This window comes from Benincasa hispida, chromosome 12, assembly GCF_009727055.1.
Source record: "Benincasa hispida cultivar B227 chromosome 12, ASM972705v1, whole genome shotgun sequence".
NCBI classification, from domain to species: Eukaryota; Viridiplantae; Streptophyta; class Magnoliopsida; order Cucurbitales; family Cucurbitaceae; genus Benincasa; species Benincasa hispida.
Window position 1 is genome coordinate 19,434,846 of NC_052360.1, and position 26,989 is coordinate 19,461,834.

At 34.5% G+C, this 26,989-nt stretch overlaps 1 protein-coding gene across 1 annotated transcript; it reads right to left on the reverse strand.

Moving 5' to 3' along the window:
- Window positions 1-24,781: 24,781 nt before the first annotated feature.
- On the reverse strand, window positions 24,782-25,405 carry LOC120067437 (cell wall protein SED1-like). Its single transcript, XM_039018998.1, has one exon. The coding sequence runs from the start codon at window positions 25,403-25,405 to the stop codon at window positions 24,782-24,784; it is 624 nt and encodes a 207-aa protein (XP_038874926.1).
- Between the last annotated feature and the right edge of the window lie 1,584 nt (window positions 25,406-26,989).

Sequence of the window (26,989 nt, forward strand, 5' to 3'; positions counted from 1 at the left end):
ATCAACCCCGAAATCCTTGGTGGTTCTATTTCTTTTGCTTCTTCTAGATTCTGGGCCAATTTCCTCTGTAGAGGTAGGATTTCTAACTGGGGTTAGACTACTGGATCCCAAGCCTCCATTATTTCTCGATTTAAAAGGAAATCTATCATCAAAGAAGTCGGCATCGTTTGACTCAATAATAACTTAGTTTACTAGATCATAGAACCTATAGGCTTTACTATTTGTGGCATAACCTATAAAGACGCACTTATAGGCTCTACTAGATAGCTTTCTTCTTTTAGGGTCTGTAACCCTTACATAGACTAGACAACTCCATGTTCTAAAATATGACAAGTTTGGTTTTTTATTCTTGAGGATTTCGTAGGGTGAAGTTGTGTTTTTAGATTTTGGGATTATATTTAGGACATAACATACGGTAAGGATGATTTCACCCCACCAATAAGATGCGGCTCCTAAACTAAGTAAAATAGTAACTACTAGCTTCGGTAATAAGATACGGTAAGGATGACTTTTCCGTTCATTTCAGGAGAGTAAGTTGCAGTCTTTTCATGTATTATTCCATGCGAGTTAAAGAACTCATTAAAGTCGTCCGAGTCATACTCAGTTCCCCTATCACTACAAAGTCTTTTAATCTTTCTATTAAACTGATTTTCTACTTCAGAAACAAATAATTTGAAGGTATCAAATGCATCACTTTTGTTTTTCATCAAATATACAAAAATAAAATCAGAATAGTCATCAATAAAAGTAATAAAATATCTTTTACTGTTCCTAGTCAAGATTCCATCTAACTCACATAAATCAGAATGAATTAAATCTAGAGGCTCAGAAGTCCCAAGTATAGATTTATGCAGAGTTTTAGTAATTTTAACCTGACTACAATACTCGCATTTATCAAATTCATTCGTGGATAACTTAGATATCATTTCTAGCCTAATCATGTTACTAATTAAATTCTTATTAACATGATAGAGTCTAGGATGCTAAACATTCTTAGAACACAACATATACACAAAAGATTTCATTTTATTAAGGTCTAAATTCAATTTGAATATTCCCTTAGTTACATACCATTTCCCTACGAATACATTGTTTTTTGTAAAGGTATATAAATTTGCCCCTATGGTTTGAGTAAATCCAGCTTTGTTGAGGAGATAGCCCGAGACTAAGTTCTTTCTTATCTTCGGAGTGTGCATGATGTCCTTCAACGTGAGGGTCTTCCCAAAGGTAAACTTCAGCTCTAAACTCGTCAGTTCCAGCAACTTTCGTAGAATGGTGATCTCCTAATAGAATATTCTTATCCTTAGTTTCAGTATATGTTTTAAATAGACTAAGGTTGTGACAGACATGGCGGTAGCGCCAGTGACCACCACCCTTCAGAACCACCGATCACATTTAAATCTATGATCATGGCAACTAACGGTTCTTCTATCAGGTTCGCTTGACCAGTAGGACAATGCCTATTCCTACAATTCTTAGCCATATGTCTAGGTTTATTACAATTAAAGCAAAGGAACTGTATCATTTCTCCTGAAGGGGGTTTTTGCTTTTTCTATTGATTCTAGTTGTTAGAACCACAGTTTTGATGTTTCCTCTTTGTTCCTATTGACTTTTTGTCAGGTTTTACCATGATAGAGACGGATCTCCTAGGTATGGCATTCACCTCCTCCCTTTGGTCCTATTTCCGGGCTTCCTTCTCAATCCTTAGCCAGGTGATGAGACTCTCCAAGAAAAAGTCCTTGGTCTTATGCCTCAACGTGTTCTTAAAATCCTTCCACAAAAGGGGTAGTTTATCAATAATAACAACAACTTGGAATTATTCGTCTAGAGGAATACCTTCAGTTATTATCTCATGGGCTATCTTCTGTAGTTCATGGGACTGGGCCTCCGCATATTTGTCATCCGTCATCTGGAACTTGACATAACAACTGACAGCATATTTCTTCAACATGGCCTCCTCGATGTTGTACTTCTTTTGCAGGGAGTCTCAAACCTTCTTTGCTATCGTCATTGGGTTGTAGTAGTCATATAGATCATCAGTCAAACCATTTAATATAAAGTTCTTACACATAAAATCTTTCTTCTCCCAATCAGTAGCTTCTTTTATCTATTGTTAATTGGTTCTTCTAATGGAACGATTGGCTTATCTCTGGTACATTCGTCAGCAACTTTCTTGACGGTAAGAAAGAACAACATCTTTTACTTCTACCGTTTAAAGTTCGCTCATTCAAACCAGAATGGACAGTTGAGATCAGATTTCATAATGTGGTTGTTGCTAGTGAGAGCCATTAGCGAATTGGCAGAAAAACATCTTAAAGTTGTTGGAAACGTCAACACCCGCAGATGATGAATAGGAAAGCAACAAACGGCCAGGAATCGGTGGTCGGGCAAAGAATGGAACCTGCAAAACAAAAGCTCGTTATAGGCTGAGTCGCAGAGCTCGCTCTCTTTAAGACGTTTCGCAGCTCTGCTCAAGTGTGCAAATAGGTCAAGAATGCTGCCACGTCGTCCTTAGGATAAAACAACCCAAAAAGAAAAACTCGATCAGAAATGCACCATTACCGACTAGAATGCATATCTTTCAGTCTAGATTGCTCGGAAGCCGAAAGGAAAAGACAGAGAAGAGGGAGAGATTGAGAGTGGGATTGAGAGAATAAAAAAAATGATCTTTTCTCAAACACTGAACAAATGCGCCTTTTATAAGGTTGGGAACCCAACTGTCAGCGTGAAGCTGCTAGGGAGGGAAACTCTCCCAACCACAGAATGTGCGCAAGGCGACCGGCGCGGGCGAAAGACCGATACGTGCGGCAGACCAACGACTAGAGAATTTTTTTTCCTTTTTAATAAATAAAAAAATAATGAAAAAGATAATATTTGTATTGATGCACGACGTCTACCGAACCCACATTGGTCTATCTCCCCACTCCCTCCAAAATATGGGTACCCCTTTGGGCCCAAACCTAAGCCCAAGGTTGGAGTACAAAAAGGAGACTCCTCTTTCAAAATTTATTAATGTAGGATTCTTAACCAAAGGTTGGTTCTCTTTTGTTTTTTTTTTTAAAAAAATAAAATAAAATTTTCACCCAATACAATGCCATTTAGGGTGTCGAGAAATTTAGCTTCTCCCAATAGTTTTTTAAAAATAGTCAGATGACCAATTTTGGTGAGGGTATATATGCTATCCCGACAATTCAAAAGATGGAGCCGATAAATGTAACCTTATAGCATCAGGATAGCTCCAAAAATTCCACCTAATTTTTTCTCGACACCTAAGAAAATTGCATCGGAAATGCCATTCTATCTCGATGCTTTTTATAACACCGTTGGCATAGCTATTTTTATCTCGACGATAATCTTTGTCCAACACTTTAAAAAGCACTCATAAAAGTTTCGTCAGACAAATATTCTTGTAGTACGATGTGAAAAGAAAGCTATATACTTGTTTACTATTAAAAATTCACTTGACAGCTTCTTTAATTGCAATGTAATTAATCCAAGAATTTCGTTAATTATACTATAATTGATTCATCAAGTACACAATTCTAGTTATTTCAATTTTCTTTCAGATATTCACTATGGATGAATTTCTTCTTTACATGTAGATTTTTTAGAATTAATTTCAGTTTTTAGTTTGAAAATCCTCCAAATACATGTATAAAGAACTCTCTATCTTCTAATTTTGATATAAATTTTGAAATCTCATATTATATTATTTTTCATAAATCTCTTTTCAATTAATCCTAACTAAACCATATGATTGTAAGATTGTTTTTATCAAAGATTATAATTTTCTAATAAACGATTTATGTTTTTATCATTAACTTCAATAAAATTCCGTTTTAAACAAGATTAAGGATATATCCCTCGCATTTCTCACCTATTCTTCTTATTTTTGAATTTGGCTTTATCAATATATTTATTATAATTTTGTTTTAAACATGAACTTTAGTATTTAGTTATTAATTTAAAAAATCTTTAAATTTGTATTAAAAAAATCTTCAATCTTCAAATGTTGATTTGAATTGTTAAATCTCAAACTATATTTTTTTTTCTAAATTTGACTTGTCTTTCATTTTAGGAAAATTCTTATAAATAGAAAAGTCCCAAAAATATTTACACTTCATAGCAAAAGATTAAGCACTTTTAGAAATTTTTGCTATGAAGTGTAAATATTTTTTAATATTTTTTATATTTAAAAATGTCTCTTCATTTTATTTGATTTGATTCAAGAAATTCATTGAAAGATTTGAACTCATAAAGGGTAAGAAGTCAAAGTCAAATATAGGTTAAGAATTAATGTGTATGTGAGTATAGGAGTTGAAAAAGGGCAAAAATTTTATTTTAGCCTAAAAGTGTTGTACGCTCCTTCCCTCTATCTTCTCCTTCGTGCGAACTACCTTAAACACAAACTCCATCTTTTCTGTCTTCATATAAGACCTATAAACTCTGACCTATAACCAGTCGTCGCTAGCTGCTGCCCACCGAGGATAGCCGCTTGCTGTCAACTATTGCATACTGTCGACTACCAACCATTGTGGTTTAGTCGCATGCGATCCCTCTCCTCCCTCTCCCTCTCATATTTTATCAATTGACGTTGCTCATTGTAACCAACCTTTGCAGGCTTGACCGCTTTCGTCAACATCCTCCGTTTGTCTTTACTTTAGAATGCCATCATTGCCAATCGTGATTGTTGTCACCCAATATTGTTATTGCTCATGTCGTTCAAGGTTAGAAGTGACTGATGCAAAATTTGGTTTTATTTTTGGAAAATATGAATATAGGGTTTCACGTTTCTCAATTCATTCAAAAAGTAGGTTGTAAATTTTTTTTTTTGTTTTAATTAAAGTGTAAGTAATAATTTTTCTTAATGAGGTTTTTTTTTTTTTTTTTTTTTTTTTTTTTTTTTTACATTTCATTTGCATGCTTGGGGGACTTTAGACTTTTATAATTTTGAATTTATTATTATTTAATTCATTTTACCAAAGTTGGTTCTTAGGTTTGAAAAAATCCACTATTTATCTTGTTAGCCGTTGTTTTTATTTATTTATTAAAACATATTTCAATTAAAAATAACTAAAGTATTTAAGGTAATAAAAAATCGTCACTTTAATTTGAAGATTTTTTTTTAAGAAAAATTTTCAAAAGTCTCTTTCATGTTATTTTTTTTTAAATAAAAAATTTCAAACATAAATTTTGAAAAATATTATTTAAAAAAAAAAAAAAAAAAAAAAAAAAAACACACACACACAAACTAGAAGTTGGTTTAAAGGGTAGAAACATAATGGTGTCATTTGGTGAATGGCCATGTCAATATATGTGCTGATTGATTGTAGCCAACTGCCTTGGAAAGTTGTAATGTTTACAGCCAAATTTGAGAGACTTATTTTTTATGTCCCACAATCATTAATGTAACTAATTGGTTGGTAATTTAGTCTTTATATATGTAACTTAAGATGGAATCATTCCATTAAATTATGATGACTGTAATTATCTGAAGCTGTAAAATAAAAATTTAATTTATCTTTTATCATATCATTGAAAGAATGTGATTTATCTATTTATTAATCACGTTAATATCTTTTTAGATTGAGCATAATTCAACTCACATGCAGCATGTATTAACAATCAAAAGATATGTGGTTTGAATTCTCCACCTCTGTTATACTAAAATAGACTATATCCAAAAACACTTATAACTAAGATTCTAATTAATAAAAAAAAAAATTAAGACAATATAGACTTTAAAGTATGTCATAAAGTAATTAGAAAATAAATATAAATCGACTATTAATATCTTTAACATAATGTTTCAATTTTAGAATCTAAATCAATAATTAGTTTTTCTATTGAATCAATATCTCTGATGGCTAGATAAATTATCATTAAGATTAAACCTTTTACACTAAAAGAAATCTGACTTTTAATGATAAAAATAATTTGTCCCTAAATCTATTTTTTTGTTAAAAAAAAATTTAGTAACGAAATTTTTTCATTGCATGCATTTGTCCCTAGCTGAACGGTTTTACGACGTTTTATAAAAAACATCGCAATATGCAACAAATCCTTAGAACATCGCATTCCTATTACAACGAAATATAAAAAGTCACAATATGCGACGTTTATTAGGATGTTGCATTGTGCGACGTTTTATTGTTCATTACACTGTACGACATTTTTTTTCTTTTTTTTTTTTTTACGCAATAATTCTGCAATATTTTACGTTTTGTCGTAAATTTTAATAATATTTTTAAAAAATTCTATTATTCTTGTCAGGCGGCTTTTTAAAAACATTATCCCTAATAGCAAACACGTAATGCAACTCTATGTACAAATCATGAAATTAAATGAATATGAACAAAATATCGTACTATATTGAAATATGTTTATAAAATCTTTAATATCCACTACAATAAAAATAATTTTTCAAATGAGGTTTGAATATTGCTACTAACAAGTTTGGTTTAGTCTTCAGAATGTATTCTTCGAGAAATATTTAATATTGTTATCAAGAAATTATGGTTGAATCATGTACACATAAATATTATACATATCAAATTATTTTTTAACATGAGTTTTATATATATATATATATATATATATATTATCAAACATATTTTGTTAAATATTAAACTTAACCATATTCATCATGAACAATTCATTTTTAATTAACAATAAGAAGTTAGTCAAAAACATAATTATCATATAATAATTCAAAATTTTCAAATATAATTATCCCCACCTCCCACTACATTTTTCACAACAATAAGAAATATAAAGTACTCAAAAGTTACCACATAATACAATTATAAAGATGGTTTTTCCACATTCAGTACAAAAACAAAAATAAGTACAAAATTACAAATATTTTGCAACTACATATTCTTATCTTTTCCTCTACCCCTCCCCCCTCACAACAACAAACATAAATACTCATTCTTCTCCCCCTCCCCCAACCGTTTTGTTCACAACAACAACCAAAAGAAGAAGAAGAAGAAGAAAAGAAATACTTACAAAAACTACCATAATTAGAATAATCAAATGTCCTTATTGATTATTCTAATTATCATTTGATTATTCTAATTATTATGGAACGATGAAAGTTATTGTAGTTTTTGTAACTTTCTTCTCCGCTACACCAACCATTTTAAAATAAACGATAATAGGTGCAAAATATATATAATTTTCATCGTTCCATAATAATTAGAATAATCAAACATATTCAATACAACGCAAGAATCAACAAATTTTTAAGGAGCTTAATCAAGAATAAAATCAAGCTAACAATAGAATTACACAAATCAAGTAATCTCTTCAAATATAATTGGCACATTAGTATAAATATCATAATTTAATTACATAAATCGTCTAAAACAAACTTTAATCACATAATGATTTCCAAATCACACTTTGAGCACGCAAAGTAGCCTCCAAAACACATTTCAAATACATAAAATTCAATTACACTATTCTCCAAAAAATTACATAATAAGCTCAAATATCTTATGAAAAAACATTAAAGGGCATATAAAAAATTTCATCAAGCTAATCAAACATCTCTAAATGAGCTTGAAGGCATAAATAGCATCCAAATCACCATTTAAATCTCCCATCAACAAAGTTTGAACTTGAATTAAAAAATAAGAGTGATAAAAGAAAAGGTATAAAAAGCTACATACCTTCAAGGAGCTTAACCGATAAGAAAATCAACCTTTGAATAGAATCTTTGAACAAAAGAAACAAAAGTATTTGAATAAGTAATCATACAATTCGACTAATAAAGAGAACAACCTCTAATCACAAAATAAATTCCAAAAAAAATTTTGCTCACGCATTAGACAAACTTCAAAACAAAATTTTTGTTTTAATCAAATAATAAGCCCCTAAACAAAGTCCACTCACCTAAATAACATAGAAACCACAGCTTAATCACATAAATATTTTCTAAAATCAAATTTTAAACAAAAATCCACACTCACAATCACAAAAATTGCTTCCAAATCACAATTTATCTACACAAATGAAATTAGTAACTTTCCAAATTGAGCCATCAAATTGAAATCAATAACTTCTCAAATTGATTCACGATCATGCATTAAATTATTATCGTTTAAGATCATGTCTTATTGATTCCTTCCTTTTATTATTGGTTTTCAAAACAGATTTTTTTTTTTTTTTTTTTAAATGATCCTCTTAATTTTGCCCTTGTTTCTATGCTACACAAAATGCCATTTTGCAAAGCAACACAAACTTTCCCTACATTTTAACTCCAATTTTGATTCAAGGCAAAATATCATATCTTAATACGTTAAAGTCAACTAAAAAAGCACAAAGAAAATGAGAGAGAACAAGAATTCTACACTAAAATTCTCGAAGTGATTCAGTAACGATCAACAAATTTACCTCTACCCCATCGTTTGCAAAATATTGAACAAGAAAAAGAATCAAACCCCACAAAAGTTAAAACCCAAAATCAATTATCAAATGGCAGCAGCAAAATCGAGAGATCACAAACCTACTCCTCTTGTATTTGCCTTCTTCATCAAAATAGAGTCCAAATGAAAGGAAATTTTAAACCGTTGGGGTAAATCACCAAAAATTTCATCATCGACACAATGGAAGCTCCTCTGAATAACATAGTCCATTGAACGTCTAAATAAAATTAAAAATCGGGTGGTCCTCGAAATAGCGACGACAATCCTCCCTCTAAATGTTATCCTCAGCATCAGATAAACGTGCGCGACTCCTCTTCTTAGATGAATGGCGAACAAAACGAGTAAAAGACAAAACCCTAAGTAAATGATAAAAGATTAAACCCTAAGTAAATGATTCTAAAAAAATCTCTTGCAACTAAATCTTATTTCGTCACAAACTATGAATTCTATTTTCATCGCAAATTATTGCAACAAAAACCCTTTTTGTCTCAACATAGACTTGCGACTAAAGCTCATTTCATCACAAATCCTCAAATTGAGTACCAAAAATCTCGCCCATTTAATTGAGCTAACGCATCAAAGTCATTTTTCGTCGTCATTACGGCAACTTTGAAATACGTCACATACCACTTGCGACGATTTAAGTATTCGTCGAATACCACTTGCGACAATTAGATTTATACGTCGCAAGTTTGCAATCTATCAATTTTTCGTTGCATAGATAGAGATGAAAGATTTATTTCATCGCTGTTGCGATGTTGAATTTCGTTGCTAAATATTTGTTGTTAAAAGTCATAAGAATTGTAGTGTTGTATGCAATCTAAAATATCCACTTTTAGCCACAAGATTGTCTCTAAATTTTGCAAGTGTATGACGCTAATTTACAAGAAAAACAATTTCCAAGTGGTTAATATATCTATAAGAAATGTGTTTATATGTACAAGTACGATATAATTATTAAATATATTATAAATATTATAATATAGATACTCAATGCTTAGTGTCTTAAAAGCTACGTGTCATTCTTTATATTGTGCATGTGCCTTCTAATTATTCATGTTTGGTGTCCATGTAAGACTATATCATACTTGCCAAATTGCCTATAAATAGTGGCATTTTGTGGTTTAGGGATATGCACATTTTGATGAGAAATCTATTTTATATTTCCATTTTAATTTCCACATTTTCATATTTACATAATTTTGTCATTTTTATTTTATTTGTTTATTATTATATTATAGTTTCTCGAATTTTGTTTTTTTACCTCGTTTCGCTCCACAATTTTATAACATGTTAACATCATGAGTTTTTGTCGGTTCCCCACTAAAGGTAGGTCATTTTTTCCTCTTTATTATAATTAATAAATTAAATATTATTTTGCATATTTAGTGCATATTAAATTTCTAACATAAATACAATGTTTTGTGATGGTGTTACCATGATAAACCTTACAAAATTAGAATTCTAGCCCTTTAACATTAATGACAATAGTTATTTGTTATGGGTGCTCGATGCTGAAATCCACCTGAATGATATGAACCTTGGAAAGACTATTAAAGAAGAAAATACGACATCCAATCAAGACAAAGCAAAAGCTATAATTTTCCTTCTTCATCATCTTCACGAGGGATTAAAAATTGAGTATCTTAAAAGAAAAAATCCTTGTATCTTGTGGAAAAATTTGAAAGAGAGGTATAATCATAACAAAATAGTTATTCTTCCTAAAACTCATTATGAGTGGATGCATTTGAGGTTACAAGATTTTAAATCAGTAAGTTAAATTTCGCATTATTTAAAACCAGTTCAAAATTGTTGCGGAGAGAAAACTACTAATGCTAATATGTTAGAGAACATTTTCTACATTTCATGTCTTGAGTATACTTTTGCATTAGCAATATTAAGATAAAGGTTTTAAATAGTATTTTGAATTAGTTTCATGTCTTCGAAAAAAATAACAAGTTATTGATGAAAAATTATGACTATTGACTAACCAGAACAACATCATTCCCTGAAATGAATGCTGTGAATTTCAATAATAATCATGATCGAGGTCGTGGTCGTGGTCGAGGTTGTGGTCACGGTAAAGGAAGAAATAATTTTTGATTTCTTGGTGGACATTATAATCATCCAAATTTCAAGAGAACCACACAAAATGATGATCATAAAGAAAAAGCTCCACAAGCTAAGAATTCAAAAGGTGATGAACAAAAATGCTTCTGATGTTGATAAAGGGAACTACCTCAATCACGTATGAGAACTCCCCATTTATTCTAGGTGAACTCCCACAATGATAATAAGAATAAACCCCAATAACCAAAATGATAACAACCCCAAGAAAGCTAAACAGATTTGGCTTGGTAGATTGATCAATGATCAAGAAGAAAGGAGAACTTGTTCCTAACTTCAAGATTTCGAACTCTTCACAATCTAATTGATCAAACTAGATTGAAAGTTCTAATACATGCATTCTAAACACAAGAATACAAAGAAAAAGCATAAAGCTTAGATAATAAACTCTAATGAAATTTCATTCAAATTCAAAGTGTTGTTCCAAATTACAAAAGTACATAGATATTTATACTAATTGAAAAGACAACTTGAAAGGACACAACCTTTCACCTAATTGACTAGGTTCAATTAAAACTCTTCAACTACATATATGAACCTCCATAAATGTAAATACATTGTTATAAATTGATTCATCTAATATTAAATATGTAAATGAATCTGAATTTCCAAATTCATTATGACTTTTGATGACTTTGATTCTTGAAGAGTTGCAACTCTTCATATTTGGAAGCTTAATTTGGAAGTAACCCTTTTAATGCTCTAGCTCCTAATCATTGCCAATTATTTGCTTATCATTCTCCCCTTCTTCAAGAAGATTCATCCTCGAATCTTAGATGACCTTGTAACACAACTTTGTAATCATCTTCTCGGACTTTGGAAAGAAGTTTTAAAGTCTCGTCTCCTCCAAAATCAAATGTGAAATTTCTTTGTAGCACACTAAAGCCTAATCGTCTTTGATGAAAATTTTCAAACTTGAACATCTTCCATCGTGCCTTCAATGTAGCATATAAAACACAAAGAAAATAATAGGAAAGAACGTTAGTTGGAAAACTACTCCTCCCTTGATTTTTCTCACATGAATATTTTTCTTCACTTCCACTCTTAATCACACTCTCTTCTTTTTCTTTGGTCACTAATATCTCACTTTTCTTTGTTTTCTTAGTCTTCATATTATCCTTACTTTCCTCAAGAAAGTTTGCTATGATCTCATTCTGAACACATAATTCAGATAGCTTCTCTCCCTCCATAACTACTTCACATTTTGACTCATCTCCCAAACTTTGCTGATCACTCACTTTCATCTCAACGTCATCACAATTGGAATCTTGCTTTTTGACTTGTGGATGAATTCCATTTGGAATTGGTTGATCAATTTCTGGTAGTTGACTATCTTCTTGATTTTCAATGGCTCATGCGTCATGATTCTTTCTTGCTAGCTTTTGCAACTTCAATGTTTCATTCAATTGGCCTATGTAATCAATGGAATGGTGCAACTCAGCCAAACTTTCTCTAAGATTCTTCCAAAAATTATCATCAATGTCGTAAGTCGCATGACAATTTTTTCTTCGATGAGACATATCATAAGACTTCTAGTATCTCAAACTTCAACAAATCTTAGATTATTCTTATGAGAACCATGCAAGAAATTCCAATGTAGCCTAGAATGCGAAAAGTCAAAAAAATCTCAAAGTTTTTTTTAAAAAAAATTATGGAAAGATGCAAAGACAATTTCTTTTTCTAATTTTTCCAGCAAGTATACTGAAATATGAAGGAAATAAAAGAAGATTAAAGGTCACAAGAAAACAATAAAACACCTTTTTTTCTTTTTTTTCACAAACTTTTTTTGGCAAGCTTAGTGTATGAAGTAAGAAAAATAAATGAGAAGATGAAGAGACACAAGAAAAAATGGAAACGAATGAAATGATTTAAAGAAAGAAAGAAGATAGCATGGAAAGGAAAACAAGAAAATATATAATATGTTTAGAGCGAAAGCTTTGATACCAAATGATAAAGGGAACTACCTCAATCACGTATGAGAACTCCTCCTTTATTCTAGGTGAACCCCCACAACAATAATAAGAATAACCCCCAATAAATAAAATGATAACAACCCCAAGAAAGCTAAACAGATTTGGCTTGGTAGATTGATCGATGATCAAGAAGAAAGGAGAACTTGTTCCTAACTTTAAGATTTCGAGCTCTCCACAATCTAATTGATCAAACTAGATTGAAAGTTCTAATACATGCATTCTAAACACAAGAATACAAAGAAAAAGCATACAACTTAGAGAATAAACTCTAATGAAATTTCATTCAAATTCAAAGTGTTGTTTCGAATGACAAAAGTACATAGGTATTTATACTAATTGAAAAGACAACTTGAAAAGACACAACCTTTCACCTAATTGACTAGATTCAACTAAAACTCTTCAACTACATATATGAACCTCCATAAATGTAAATACATTGTTATAAATTGATTCATCTAATATTAAATATGTGAATGAATCTAAATTTCCAGATTCATTATGACTTTTGCTGGTTTTGATTCTTGAAGGGTTGCAACTCTTCATACTTGGAAGCTTAATTTGGAAGTAACCCTTTTAATGCTCTAGCTCCTAATCATTGTCAATTATTTGCTTTTCAGATGTGGTATGACTAGACATTGGTCACGTATTGTCTTACATTAAAACACTTAATTGATCTGTATCAAGCTTCTCTGAAGGAAAAAGGAAAAAAAATATAGAAGCAAATTTTGCATAGTAGGATAATGATATATTTGACCCATTCCATATGACAAATTTGGATGTGAAAGACTTCTTTGAATCTCTTAAAGAGAAGATTGGCACAGTTGATGGAACTTCAAGTGTTTCTTCTGACTTTGAGAATATCTAGAATTAATGTTGTGTTTATTTATTTATTTATTTTTATCTATCTTCATGTTTTTTCCTTAGATAATGTTGACCTTTGTATATTCCAAGTGTTGTTTTTTTAATTGTAACTATTTTCTTTTAATGAAGAAACTTGGACAATTTTCACATGTTAGGTGATTAAAAAATGAGCAAAGAATATCTTTGTCTAGCAGACAGTGTAACTACACACACAATAGTTACAAGTAAAAAATATTTTTTTCCAAATTGACAATGCTGGAATGAAAAGTCAATACGATATCATGTTCTGCAAATTTAATTGAAAGGTTGAAAAAGAAAATATTATTTTTCCTAGAGGAACAAAATTTACGATTAACAATGCATTGTTCTCTAGTTGATCAAAGAGAAATCTTCTAAGTTTTGAAGATATACGTTGCAATGGTTATCATGAGACTGATAGTAAGAATAATATGGAGTGTATTTATATTATCTCTATTATCTCAAATGAAAAACGTATATTGAAAAAGTTGTCTGCTTTATCTTCTGGATTGTATTATACTCATATACAAGTAATTGAAACATATGCTACAATGAACCTGAAGTTCATGAATCCAAACATATTTACCATTTGACATGATAGATTGGGTCATCCAAGCTCTATAATGATGAGAAGAATTATTGAGAATTCAAATGGACAACCATTGAATAGTGAGAAGATTCTTCAATCTCATGAATTATCATATGATGCTTGCTCTCAAGCTAAATTAATAATTAGAAAATCATCAGCTAAAGTGGGAACTTAATCACTTGCATTTTTAGAATGAATTCATGGGCGATATATGTGGACCTATTAACCCATCAAGTAGACCATTAAGATATTTTACAGTATTAATAGACACATCCAGTAGATAGTCACATGTGTGATTATTATCAAGTCGAAATCTTGCATTTGCAAAATTACTTGCCCAAATAATTAAGTTAAGTATACAATTTACTGATTAATTAAAACTTATCTTGCTATGTCAGTGAATTTACATCCCAAGCTTTTGATAATTATTGTATGTCAGTTGGGATAAGTGTTGAACATCCTGTAGCTTATGTTCATACACAAAAAGGTTTAACAAAATCATTTATAAAACGTTTGCAGTTGATTGTTAGACCATTGCTTATGAGAGCTAAGCTTTCTACATCTATATTGGGACATTCTATTTTGCATGTAGCATCACTTGTACGCATTAGGCTGGTAGCTTATCATAAATACTCGCCATTACAATTAGCTTATGGCCATGAGCCAAATATTTTCTATCTGAGAATTTTTTAGTATGCAGTATATATTCAAATTACTCTACCACAATGTACTAAGATGGGTCCTTAAAGTAGGTTAAGAATATATGTAGGATATGATTCTACATCAATTATTAAATATCTTGAACACCCGACGGGTGATGTATTTACTGCACAATTTGTTTATTGTCATCTTAATGGACAAATAATTCAACATTGGGGGGATGAATTAAGAAGTTGGAAAAAGAAATTACATGGAATGCATTGTTCTTGTCTCATTTAAATCTTCATAAAAATCAATGTGAACTTGAAGTTTAGAAAATAATTCATTTGCAAAATATAGCAAATTAGTTATTAGATGCATTTATAGATGCAGAGAAAGTAACCAAGTCAAATATATCAGATGAAAATGTTCCATCGAAAATTGATATCTCAACACAACAAATTGTCATTAATGAGTCTGGGACACGCCAGAAGCGTGGTAGACTAATGGTTCCAAAGATACAAATCCTCGAAAAATAAAAATGACTAACAGTAAAAAAGGCTCGGTTGATGATGTAAATACCTACAAAGAAACATTTGACATGAATAGTGAGGAAGGTGAAATGCATAAAGATAATAATGAGATTTCACTAAACTATGTCATGATAGGGAAAAGATGGAACTGAACTAATGTAATTATTGACAATACTTTTGCATATAATGTTTTCCTGATATTATATATGAAAATAAGGACCCTGAACAAAAATCTAGTAAAGAATTTTTGTATAGAAAAGATTGGCTTCAGTGAAAAGAAGCAATCAAGGTAGTCCGAATATTAGAAAGTGTCAAATCTGTGAGATATAAATGAATATTTGTAAGAAAAAAATGAAAATAATGAGGTCACAAGATATAAAGCAAGACTAATTGCACAAGGTTTTTCACAAAGACCTGACATTGATTATGAGGAGACATATTCTCTGGTGGTGGATACAATTACCCTAAGATATTTAGTTGGCTTGACTGTGTGTAAATGTCTGGATATGCATCTTATGGATGTAGTCACGACATACTTATATGGATCTCTTGATAATGATATTTATATGAAAATCTCAGAAGGATTTAAGATACTTGAAACATATAAATCAAGTTCTCAAAAATTCAATAAAGTTGCAAAGATCACTATATCGATTGAAACAATCAGAACGAATGTGGTATAATCACCTATGTGCATATTTGTTGAAAGAAAGATATCAAAATAATCCAATATGTCCGTGTGTTTTTATAAAGTAATCACAGTCAGAATTTGCTATTATAACTATATTTGTTGTTGACTTAAATATAATTAAAACTCCTTAAAATCTTTCAAAGACAATAGATTATCTTAAGAAAGAATTTGAGATGAAAGATCTCAAAAAAAAAAAAAAAAAAATTGTCTTGGTTTGCAAATTGAACATTTAGTAGATGGGATATATGTTCATCAGTCAACTTATATAGGAAAAAAATTGGAAAGATTTTATATTGACAAAGCACGTCTATTGAACATTCCAATGGAAGTTCATTCACTAGATGTGAAGAAAAATATATTTCGAACTTGAGATGATAATGAAGAGCTACTTGGTCCTGAAGTACCATATCTTAGTGCAATTAGTGCACTTATGTATCTTGCTAATAATACAAGACCAGATATTGCATTTTCAGTAAATTTATTAGCTAGATATAGTTCTTTTCCAACAAAAAGATACTAGAATGAAATTAAGCATATACTCTGTTGTCTCCGAGGAACAATTGATATGAGTTTATTTTATTCAAATAAATTAAATTCTGATCTAGTTGGCTATGCAGATTCTAGATATTTATCCGATCCACACAAAGCTAGATCTCAGATAGGTTATCTATTTATATGTGGAGCAACTGCTATATTATGACGATTAGTGAAACAGACCATAACGGCCACTTCTTCAAATCAGGCAAAAATTCTTGTAATTCACAAAGCTAGTTGAGAATATGTATAGCTAAGATCAATGACTCAGCACATTCATAGAGCATGTGGCTTATCTTCTAGTAAAATTCTTCCAAGAATATTATATGAAAACAACATAGCATGCATAGCCCAAATCAAAAGAGGATACATTAAAGGAGATAGAATAAAACATATTTTACCGAGACTTTTTACACTCATGATCTCGAAGAAAATGACAACATGACCGTATAACAAATTTGTTCGAAGGATAACCTGACCGACTTATTTATAGGCATTTCCTACAAAAATCTTTAAAAAAATTGGTGCACAACATTGGAATGTGGCAATTCAAAGATCTCAAGTGATGTTTCTATGAGGGAGAACAAACATACTGTATACTTTTAGGAATATAAATTATACGAAATTTGTACTATTTTCCCTTACTAGGATTTTTTTCCATTGTGTTTTTTTCCTAGTAAGACTTTAATGAGACATATTTTATATATATATGGGTATCCAAGAGGGAGTATTATAAATATTATAATAATAGATGCACAATGCTTAGTGTCTCAAAAGCCATGTGTCATTCTTCATATTTGTTCATGTGCCTTTTAATTATTTATGCTTGGTGTCCATGTAAAACCATATCCTACTTGTCAAATTGCCTATAAATAGTGGCATTTGGTAGTTTGGATATGCACATTTTGATGAGAAATCCATTTTATATTTCCACATTTCTACATTTCCATATTTCCATTATTTTGTTATTTTTATTTTATTTGTTTATTATTATATTATACTTTCTCGATTTTCGTGTCCTAGTTGTACTTTGTTTCACTTCTTAATTTCATAACAAAATACTATTTTTCTAAAAGTTAATGATATTGTGATAGCTAGAAATAATGTGAAGATCGGGGAGAGAATAAATTGAGATAGATGAAAAAGATACATAGAGTTAAATGAGAGAGAATGTAGAATTTAGTGAATATTTTCATGAGAGTAGGGAGGGAGGGAGGTAGAGAGTGAAAAATGAAATTCAAAAGCAAGAATTTGGAGATGTGGAGAGACCAATGTATTTACTTTGATTAATTTTTTTTTTAAAAAAATGTCACTAGGACAAGTTTTTTTTTTTTTTTTTTTTTTTTGTCACAAGGACAAGTATTATAGAACAAGTGTTAATTTGACAAAATATTTAAAAAAATATCTCTATTAGCCATTTTTTAAAATAATAAGCTAACACGTACATTAGATTAGTTTAATGGACATAAACTATATATATAAAGTATATATATATATATATATATATATATCTTTCAAGATAAAAGGCTAGCATGATATTAGTTCAAATCTTCATGTAAGATAAGATATTTGAGTTTAATTTTTTCCCTAAAATGAATTCTTGAGAATTAATAATAAATGAATAATAACCACTCAAGTATTTCTGAATTTAAAAGTTTTGAGACACTAAAATATAATATAATTTTAGAAACTAAACCAATATATTTATTTGTTTTAGTGTTGCCTCCACACCATCAACAATGTCATTTTGGCTATGGTCTAGGAAGTTAAAGTGTGAAGTTATTGTTTAAAGAGGTATGTGATGGGAGGGAAACGATAGTCGTCAAAAGGTAGACGACAACGCTAACAAGTAAACGATAGTGTCACATGGTAAACGATAGCATATAAGCAAAGGTAGACAATAGCGTCAAGTGATAGACGATAGCGTTTAGAGGATGTAAATGATAACGTCTGAAGGAGGTAGACGATAGCATCAGGTGATAGACGATGTCGTGTAGACGATAACATCAAGAGGTAGACGATAGTATTTGGAGGTAGACGATAGCATCAAGTGATAGACGATGTTGTGTAGACGATAACGTCCAGAGGTAAACGACAGCTTTAGCTAGGTAGACGATAGTGCAGAGGGTACACGACAATGGCACGCCAACCTTTCCTTTATATTTTCTTATGTATTGAAATGTACATAGGTGTTGTATTTATACAATATGAAATCCCTAATTTGGGAATGCAAGAATAACTCAATAAAAAAATGGTTAGACCTTTGTTGTAACCATCCTCTTCTTTTGGTAAATCCTATTCAAATGGTAAAGTGGTAAGATTGTAAATTATAAAGTCTTGCACTGCTAACGGGGCTGTTGAGTGGTTTTTCTGTGGTGACGTGGCTGGCTAATTTGGCATCCTTAACATCCCCCCTCAAACGAGAGGGAACTACTACACCAAGTTTGGATCGAAGGTGGAAGAATTGTGAGCGTGTTAAGGTCTTGGTGAGGTAGTCCGCGATTTGGTCGGAGGATGGGACATAACGAACATCAAGCTGACCACTGAGGACTTGATCACGAACGAAGTGAATGTCAATCTCAATATGCTTGGTCCGCGCATGAAACACCGGATTGACGACTAGATCACCGGAGCTGAGGTTGTCACACACAGGACTGGAGCTGACTTCTGTTTGACACCAATCTCAGATAGTAGTTGTTGCACCCAAATGATTTCTGTAGAGGCATGAGCAAGCGCTCTATATTTAGACTCCATGTTGGACCGAGTGAACAGATTGTTTCTTTTAGGACCAGGAGACAAGATTACCTCCAAGAAAGATGCAATAAGCAGCAACTGATTTTCGATCGTCTATGTTGGCTGCCTAATCGACATCGGAGAAGGTCGAAACAAACAAGTCGGACCCATGTTGAATGTAGAGGCCAAAGTGTCGAGTGCCACTCATATCTTAGGACTCTCTTCACCGCTTGCCAGTGAACGTCCGTAGATTGCTTTAAGTACTGACTTAGATGATTAACCGCATATGTAATGTTAGGTCTCGTGGTGGTTAAGTACTTTAGGGCCCAATCGTGCTCCGATAGATATAGGGATTGTCAAGAGGAGTGACATCAGAGATGGAGAGTTACTTGTTTAGAACACTCGAACAGGGTGCCAGTTTGAGATTTCTAAGGTCAAGGCGGTGGAGTAGGTCCTCGACATATTTTTCCTTATTTAGTATAACTACATTGGCGACAATGTGCAGTTGGACTCCAAGGAAGTAATGGAGTTAGGCAAGATCCTTTAGAGCAAACTTGGAGTCCAAGACTATTATAAGCTTGTTGATTGCCTGCGAATCGGTGCCGGTGATGATTACATCATCAACATATACCAGTAAGAGTATCAAGGTAAAAATGATCCGATATATGAAGAGAGATGTATCAGACTTAGCATTCTGAAAGCCCCAGCAACATAGTGTTGTCTTCAGTGTATTGTTCCAGGCCCTTGGCGCTTGTTTTAGGCCATATATGGCCTTGTGTAAGTGACAGACATTATTTGGTAGTTGAGGATGAACAAATCCTTGTGGTCGGGACATGTAAACTTCTTCATCAAGGACCCCATTAAAGAAGGCGTTATTGAAGTCTAACTGTCTCACTATCACCCTTTGGATACAGCAAGGCTAATGACGATCCGGATGGTGGACACCTTTACCACTGGACTAAATGTCTCGAAGAAATCAATGTCCAGGTTTTGATGGAAGCCTTTTGTTACGAGTCGGGCCTTGTAGCATAGAATGGAGCCATTACAACTCTGTTTGATTCGGAATACCCACTTATTCCCAACAATGTTCATCGACAGTGATGGAGGAACTAAAGTCCAGGTCTGATTTTTCATCAATGCTTGAAATTCATCATTCATCGCATTGTTCCACTGCATGGTTTTGAACGCATCAGTGACTCGTGTAGGTTCGGTTAGGGACCAATCTTTATGGGTTTGAGAGGACAGTATTTTGGGTTTGAAGATGCTGGCATTCCCACGGGTAATCATGGGATGAGTGTTTACGGGTACAGGGTGTGGGACAGCATCGGGTGAAGACTAGGCAGTGGACGACGAAGATAAATGATCGGGGGTTCGGCGGTAGGCGATGAAGAGTCAGGAGATAAACGATTGGAGGGTAAATAATTGGGTTGTAAATGATCGGTAGGTAAACGACGGTGGGTACACGTTCGTTGGGTAACTAGGTGGTGGATAAACGATCGTTGGGTAAATTATTGGTTGGTAAACGATCAGTGGGCTAGACATTATACGATAAGGGTAAATGATCGTGAGGTGAACGATCATTAGGTAAGCAACTGGTGGGTAGGCGATCAGTGGGCTGGATACTAAACGATTGGGGTAAATGATCGTCGGGTAAATAATTTGTGGGTAGACGATCAGAAGAGAACGGTGGGAAGGCTGGGCTGTCTGTAGAGGTATCAGTTGGTGATTGGGTGTGGGTTATTCTGATAATTGGTGAGGGTGAGGTTGTGGACGTAGAGGGAATAGAGTCACTATGCAGTGTGTCCTAATTAAGGGGTAGCCAAGAAACCGGGTGGACGGCAACTGCTTGCTTAGGCGATCTGCAAGCTAAAGGAGACACCTAACAAGGAAAATCAGTTTCATCAAACACAACATGTCGAGAGATGAACATCTTACCATTGGGGTTGAGGCATTTATAGCCTTTGTGATTCACAGTAGAGTCGAGGTAGATGCACTTCTTTGTGCGATAGCTCAACTTATGTGAGTTGTACGGTCTCAGGCAGAGGAAACATGCACACCCAAATATTCGAAGCTCCTCAAACTTGAGCTTCTTTTTTAACATCACTTCCATTGGAGACTGTTCATGTAGGACAGGGTTAGGAAGGCCATTAATCAGCAGAGTTGAGGATTAGAAGGCATCCCACCAATGAAGTAAGGGAAGATGTGCTTGGGTTAGTAGGGTTAGCCCTGTCTCCTCTATGTGTCTGTGCTTCCTCTTAGCCCTTCCATTTTTTGCTGACGTATATGGATAGGTATACTTGGAGGCAATGCCATGTTGATGGCAGACTTTGTGTATCTTGACAAATTCTCCACCATTATCTGACTATAGGGACTTGATCAGTATTTAACTGAGTTTGTATCATTGTGAGAAAGTGTTGAAAGGCTGCAAGAGTATCACTTTTTAATCTTAGAGGATAGATCCATGTGTACTTGCTATGATCATCAACAAAGATAGCATAATATTTGTACCCATCTGTTGACAGGAGAGAAGCTGGACCCCACAAATCAGTGTGTATAAATTCAAAGGTTGCAGATGCTCTTGAGTTAGAGTTAGGGAAGGCTAATGAGTGCGATTTTCTATAGCTACAAGAATCACAAAATTTGAGCTCTTCATTAGATAACATAGGGAGATTACAGCCTTTGATAATAAATTCTAGTGTTTTTGACAAAGGATGGGCAAGTCTTCTATGCCATGTAACCTTAGACACCCTATACTTCGAAGATATGCTAAGAGCAGATAGATCTTTATTCTTGTGCACTAGCTGCGATGGTACTCTGTTTCCTACTGATTTTGAGCAGACTTCTACACCTTCTAACTGATGCAGTCCATCTTTAAGTACTCCCTTCATTACCATTTGTCCCGTACTCTTGACCTTAACAAGACAGTAATCCGTGTGAAATTCAATAAACACGTTATTGTCTTTTGTTAGCTTAGATATACTGACCAAATTTTTTGCTATGGCATACATACATAACATATAATTTAGTTTCAAATTGCAGGCATCACTAGACAGACATGCAGTTCCAACATGAGAAATTTCGAGAGTATTACCATTAGCTACAGTGACTGCTTCAGTACCTGAGTATTCAGTCCAGTTGCCAAGATTGTTGAAGTCTGAGGTGACATGTTGGAGGCACCACTGTCAGCATACCAATTTGCATCAGTCATGTTCTCTTATCTTGTCAGAAAGGGATTGTTTACATAGGTAGTGATTAGGGCTGTTGGATGAGGTTAAGTGTTTTTGGTCTGGTTGTTGGGGAAGGGTTGCCCCTTGTTTTGAGGAGAATTGGGAACAAAATCTTTGTTATACCTGTTAAAGCAGTAAAATGCTATGTGTCCTACTTTCCTACAAACTTGACACACAGGTTTGTTGTTGTTCTTCCCTTACCTCGACCTCTGCCATGGCCACCACCACCTCGTTATCCTCCCCTAATAGACTGATTGCTGCTATTGGTCTTGTTATTTTGGTTGACATGTCTAGTATTTTTCATATTCACTGACGCATTACTGACTTGGTTGAAGCCTACTGTCTTTTTTTGGCTTGACTGATGTTCTAATCTCCTTTCATACAGGAGAAGTTCCGATTGCATATCAAACCATGACATATCCGCTCTCCCTTGGATCGTGGCCACGATGGCATTATACTCTTCATCAAGTCCCAGTAGCACCTATGAAACAAGAGCTCTTGGTGGCACTAGACTACCAGCTTGCTCAAGTTTGTCAGCATTCATTTTCATAGTTCGAAGGTACTCTTCCATTTTCAAATTACCTTTTCTAGTTGTTTGAAACACATGTCTCAGATAATCCTCTTCAGCTCTGGACTAAACACCAAAGAGTTGTTGAATACTGGTCCACAGATCCCTTGCATATTCACATCCCATCACTTGAATGGCAACTTCTGGTGTCATGGACTTATATAGCTAGCCTAGGAGGAGTTGATCTACAGCCATCCACGCTTCATATTGAAGATTTACCTCAATTGTTGTCGATGAGCTGGAAGCACCGCTGCCGGAGCTTCCTTTTGCATTGCGCAGAGCAGCTCCTGCTCTAGTCGATCCAGTCGGCATGCTCTCGCCGACTGCATGTTGCAAAAACATTGGTGGACAAACTTTTTGTCCGGTCAGGTACCCTTCAAGTCTGTAGCTCTGAAGGATTGGAAGCGCCAAGTTTTTTCATAGAAAGAAATTGTTGCGATCAAGTTTGATGGAGGTTATNATGATTTGGTTGGAGGATGGTACATAACGAACATCAAGCTGACCACTGAGGACTTGATCACGAACGAAGTGAATGTCGATCTCAATGTGCTTGGTCCGTGCATGAAACACCGGATTGACGGCTTGAGCACCGATGCTGAAGTTGTCACACCACAGGACTGGAGCCGATTTCTGTTTGACACCAATCTCAGACAGTAGTTGCTGCACCCAGATTATTTCTGCAGAGGCATGAGCAAGAGCTCTATATTCAGACTCTATGCTGGATCGGGCTACAACAAATTGTTTCTTTGAGGACTAGGAGACAAAATTACCTCCAAGAAAGATGCAATAAGCAGCAACTGATTTTCGATCGTCTGTGTTGGCTACCCAATCAGCATCGGAAAAGGCCAAAACAGACAGGTCAGACCCATGTTGAATGTAGAGGCCAAAGTGTCGAATGCCCCTCACATATCTTAGGACTCTCTTCACCGCTTGCTAGTGAACGTATGTAGGTTGCTTTAAATACTAACTTAGATGATTAACCGCATATGTAATATCAGGTCTCGTGGTGGTTAAGTACTGTAGGGCGCCAATCGTGCTCCGATAGATATAGGGATTGTCAAGAGAAGTGCCATCGAAGATGGAGAGTTGCTTGTTTAAAACACTCGGAGAGGGTGCCGGTTTGAGATCTCGAAGGTCAAGGCGGTGGAGTAGGTCCTCGACATATTTTTCCTGATTCAGTATAACTCCTTTGGCGACAATGTGCAGTTGGACTCCAAGGAAGTAATGAAGTTAGCCAAGATCCTTTAGAGCGAACTTGGAATCCAAGGTTGTGATAAGCTTGTTGATTACTTACGGATTGGTGCCGGTGATGATTACATCATCAACATATACCAGTAAGAGTATCAAGGTAAAAGTGCTTCGATATATGAAGAGAGATGTATCAGACTTAGCATTCTGAAAGCCTCAGCTACATAGTGTTATCTTCAGTGTATTGTTCTAGGCCCTTAGCGCATGTTTGAGGCCATATATGGCCTTGTGTAAGCAACATACATGATTCAGTAGTTGAGGATGAACAAATCCTTGCGGTTGGCACATGTAAACTTCTTCATCGAGGACTCCATTAAGGAAGGCGTTATTGAAGTCTAACTGTCTCAGTTGCCACCCTTTGGATAAAGCAAAGCTAATGACAATCTGGATGGTGGACGCCTTTACCACTGGACTAAATGTCTCGAAGAAATCAATGCCCGGGTTTTTATGGAAGCCTTTTGTTACGAGTCGGGCCTTGTAGCGTAGGATAGAGCCATTAGGACTCCATTTGATTCGAAATACCCACTTATTTCCAACAATGTTCATCGACGATGACGGAGGAACTAAAGTCCAGGTCTGATTTTTCATCAGTGCTTGAAATTCATCATTCATCGCGCTGTTCCACTACTGGTTTTGAGCGCATCAGTGACTCGTGTAGGTTTGGTTAGGGACCAATCTTTGTGGGTTTGGGAGGACAGTATTTTGGGTTTGAAGATGCCGACCTTCTTACGAGTAATCATAGGATGAGTGTTTATGGGTACAGGGTGTGAGACAGCATCGGGTGAAAACTGAACAGTGGACGACGAAGGTAAATGACCGGTGGGTTGGACGGCAGGTGATGAGGAGTCAGGAGATAAACGATCGGAGGGTAGATAATTGGGTTGTAAACGATCAGTGGGTAAGTGGGTGTTGGGTAAACGATCGCTGGATAAACGATCGTTGGGTAAATTATTGGTGGGTAGACGATTAGTGGGCTGGACATTACACGATGAGGGTAAACGATCGGGAGTTGAACGATCGTTGGGTAAATGATCGCTGGGTAAGCAACTGGTGGGTAGGCAATCAGTGGGCTGGATGCTAGACAATGGGGGTAAACGATTGTCGGGTAAATTATTTGTGGGTAGACGATCAGAAGAGGAAGGTGGGAAGGCTGGGCTGTCTGTAGAGGTATCAGTTGGTGATTGGGTGTGGGTTGTTCTAATAATTGGTGAGGGTGAGAATGTAGAGGGCATAGAGTCACTGTGCAGTGTGTCCTAACTGAGGGACAACAAGGAAACCGAGTGGACGACAACTGCTTGCTTGGCCAGTTTGCAAGCTGAAAGAGACACCTGACAAGGAAAATTAGTTTCATCAAACACAACATGCCGAGAGATGAACAACCTACCATTGGGGTTGAGGCATTTATAGCCTTTGTGATTCACAACAGGGCTGAGGTAGATGCACTTCTCTGTGCGATAGCTCAACTTATGTGAGTTGTACGGTCTCAGACTGGGGAAACATCCACACCCAAATATTCGAAGCTCCTCAAACTTGAGCTTCTTCTTGACCATCACTTCCATTGGAGACTGTCCATTTAGGACAGTGGTGGGAAGGCCATTAATCAGTAGAGTTGAGTATAAGAAGGCATCCCACCAATGATGTAAAGGAAGATGTGCTTGGGCTAGTAGGGTTAGCCTTGTCTCCACTATGTGCCTATGCTTCCTCTTAGCCCTTCCATTTTGTGCTGACGTATATGGACAGGTATACCTAGAGGCAATGCCATGTTGATGACAGACTTTGTGTATCTTGGCAAATTTTCCACCATTATTCGACTGTAAGGACTTGATCAGTGTATTGAACTGAGTTTGTATCATAGTGAGAAAGTGTTGAAAGGCTGCAAGAGTGTCACTTTTTAACCTCAGAGGATAGCTCCATGTGTACCTGCTGTGATCATCAACAAAGATAGCATAATATTTGTACCCATCTGTAGACAGGAGAGAAGCTGGACCCCACAAATCAGTGTGTATAAGTTCAAAGGTTGCAGATGCTCTTGAGTTAGAGTTAGGGAAGACTAAAGAGTGCGATTTGCCATAGCTACAAGAATCACAAAATTTGAGCTCTTCATTAGATAACATAGGGAGATTACAACCTTTGATAATAAATTCTAGTGTTTTTGACAAAGGATGGCCAAGTCTTCTATGTCATGTGACCTTAGACACCCTATGCTTCGAAGATATGCTAAGAGTAGATAGATCCTTATTCTTGTGCACTAGCTGCGATGGTACTCCATTTCTTACTAACTTCGAGCTTACTTCTTCACCTTCTAACTGATACAGTTCATCTTTAAGTACTCCCTTCATTACCTTTTTTTCCGTACCCTTGTCCTTAACAAGACAGTAATCCGTGTGAAATTCAATAAAGACGTTATTGTCTTTTGTTAGCTTAGATATACTGACCAAATTTTTTGTTATGGCAGGCACACATAACATATCATTCAGTTTCAAATTGCAGGCATCACTAAACAGACATGCAGTTCCAACATGAGAAATTTCGAGAGTATTACCATTAACTACAGTGGCTGCTTCAGTACCTGAGTATTCAGTCGGGTTGCCAAGATTGTTGAAGTCTGAGGTGACATGATTGGAGGTACCACTGTCAGCATACCAATTTGCATCAGTCATGTTCTCTTGTCTTGTCAGAAAGGGATTGTTTCCATAGGCAGTGGCTAGGGCTGTTGGATGAGGTTGAGTGTTTTTTGTTTGGTTGTTGGGGAAGGCTTGTCCCTTGTTTTGAGGAGAATGGGGAACAAAATCTCTGTTATACCTATTGAAATAGTA

Coding starts and splice junctions, on each gene's coding strand:
- LOC120067437 (XM_039018998.1), bottom strand. CDS start 25,405: ATGCCCTCTACATTCTCACCCTCACCAATTATTAGAACAACCCACACC.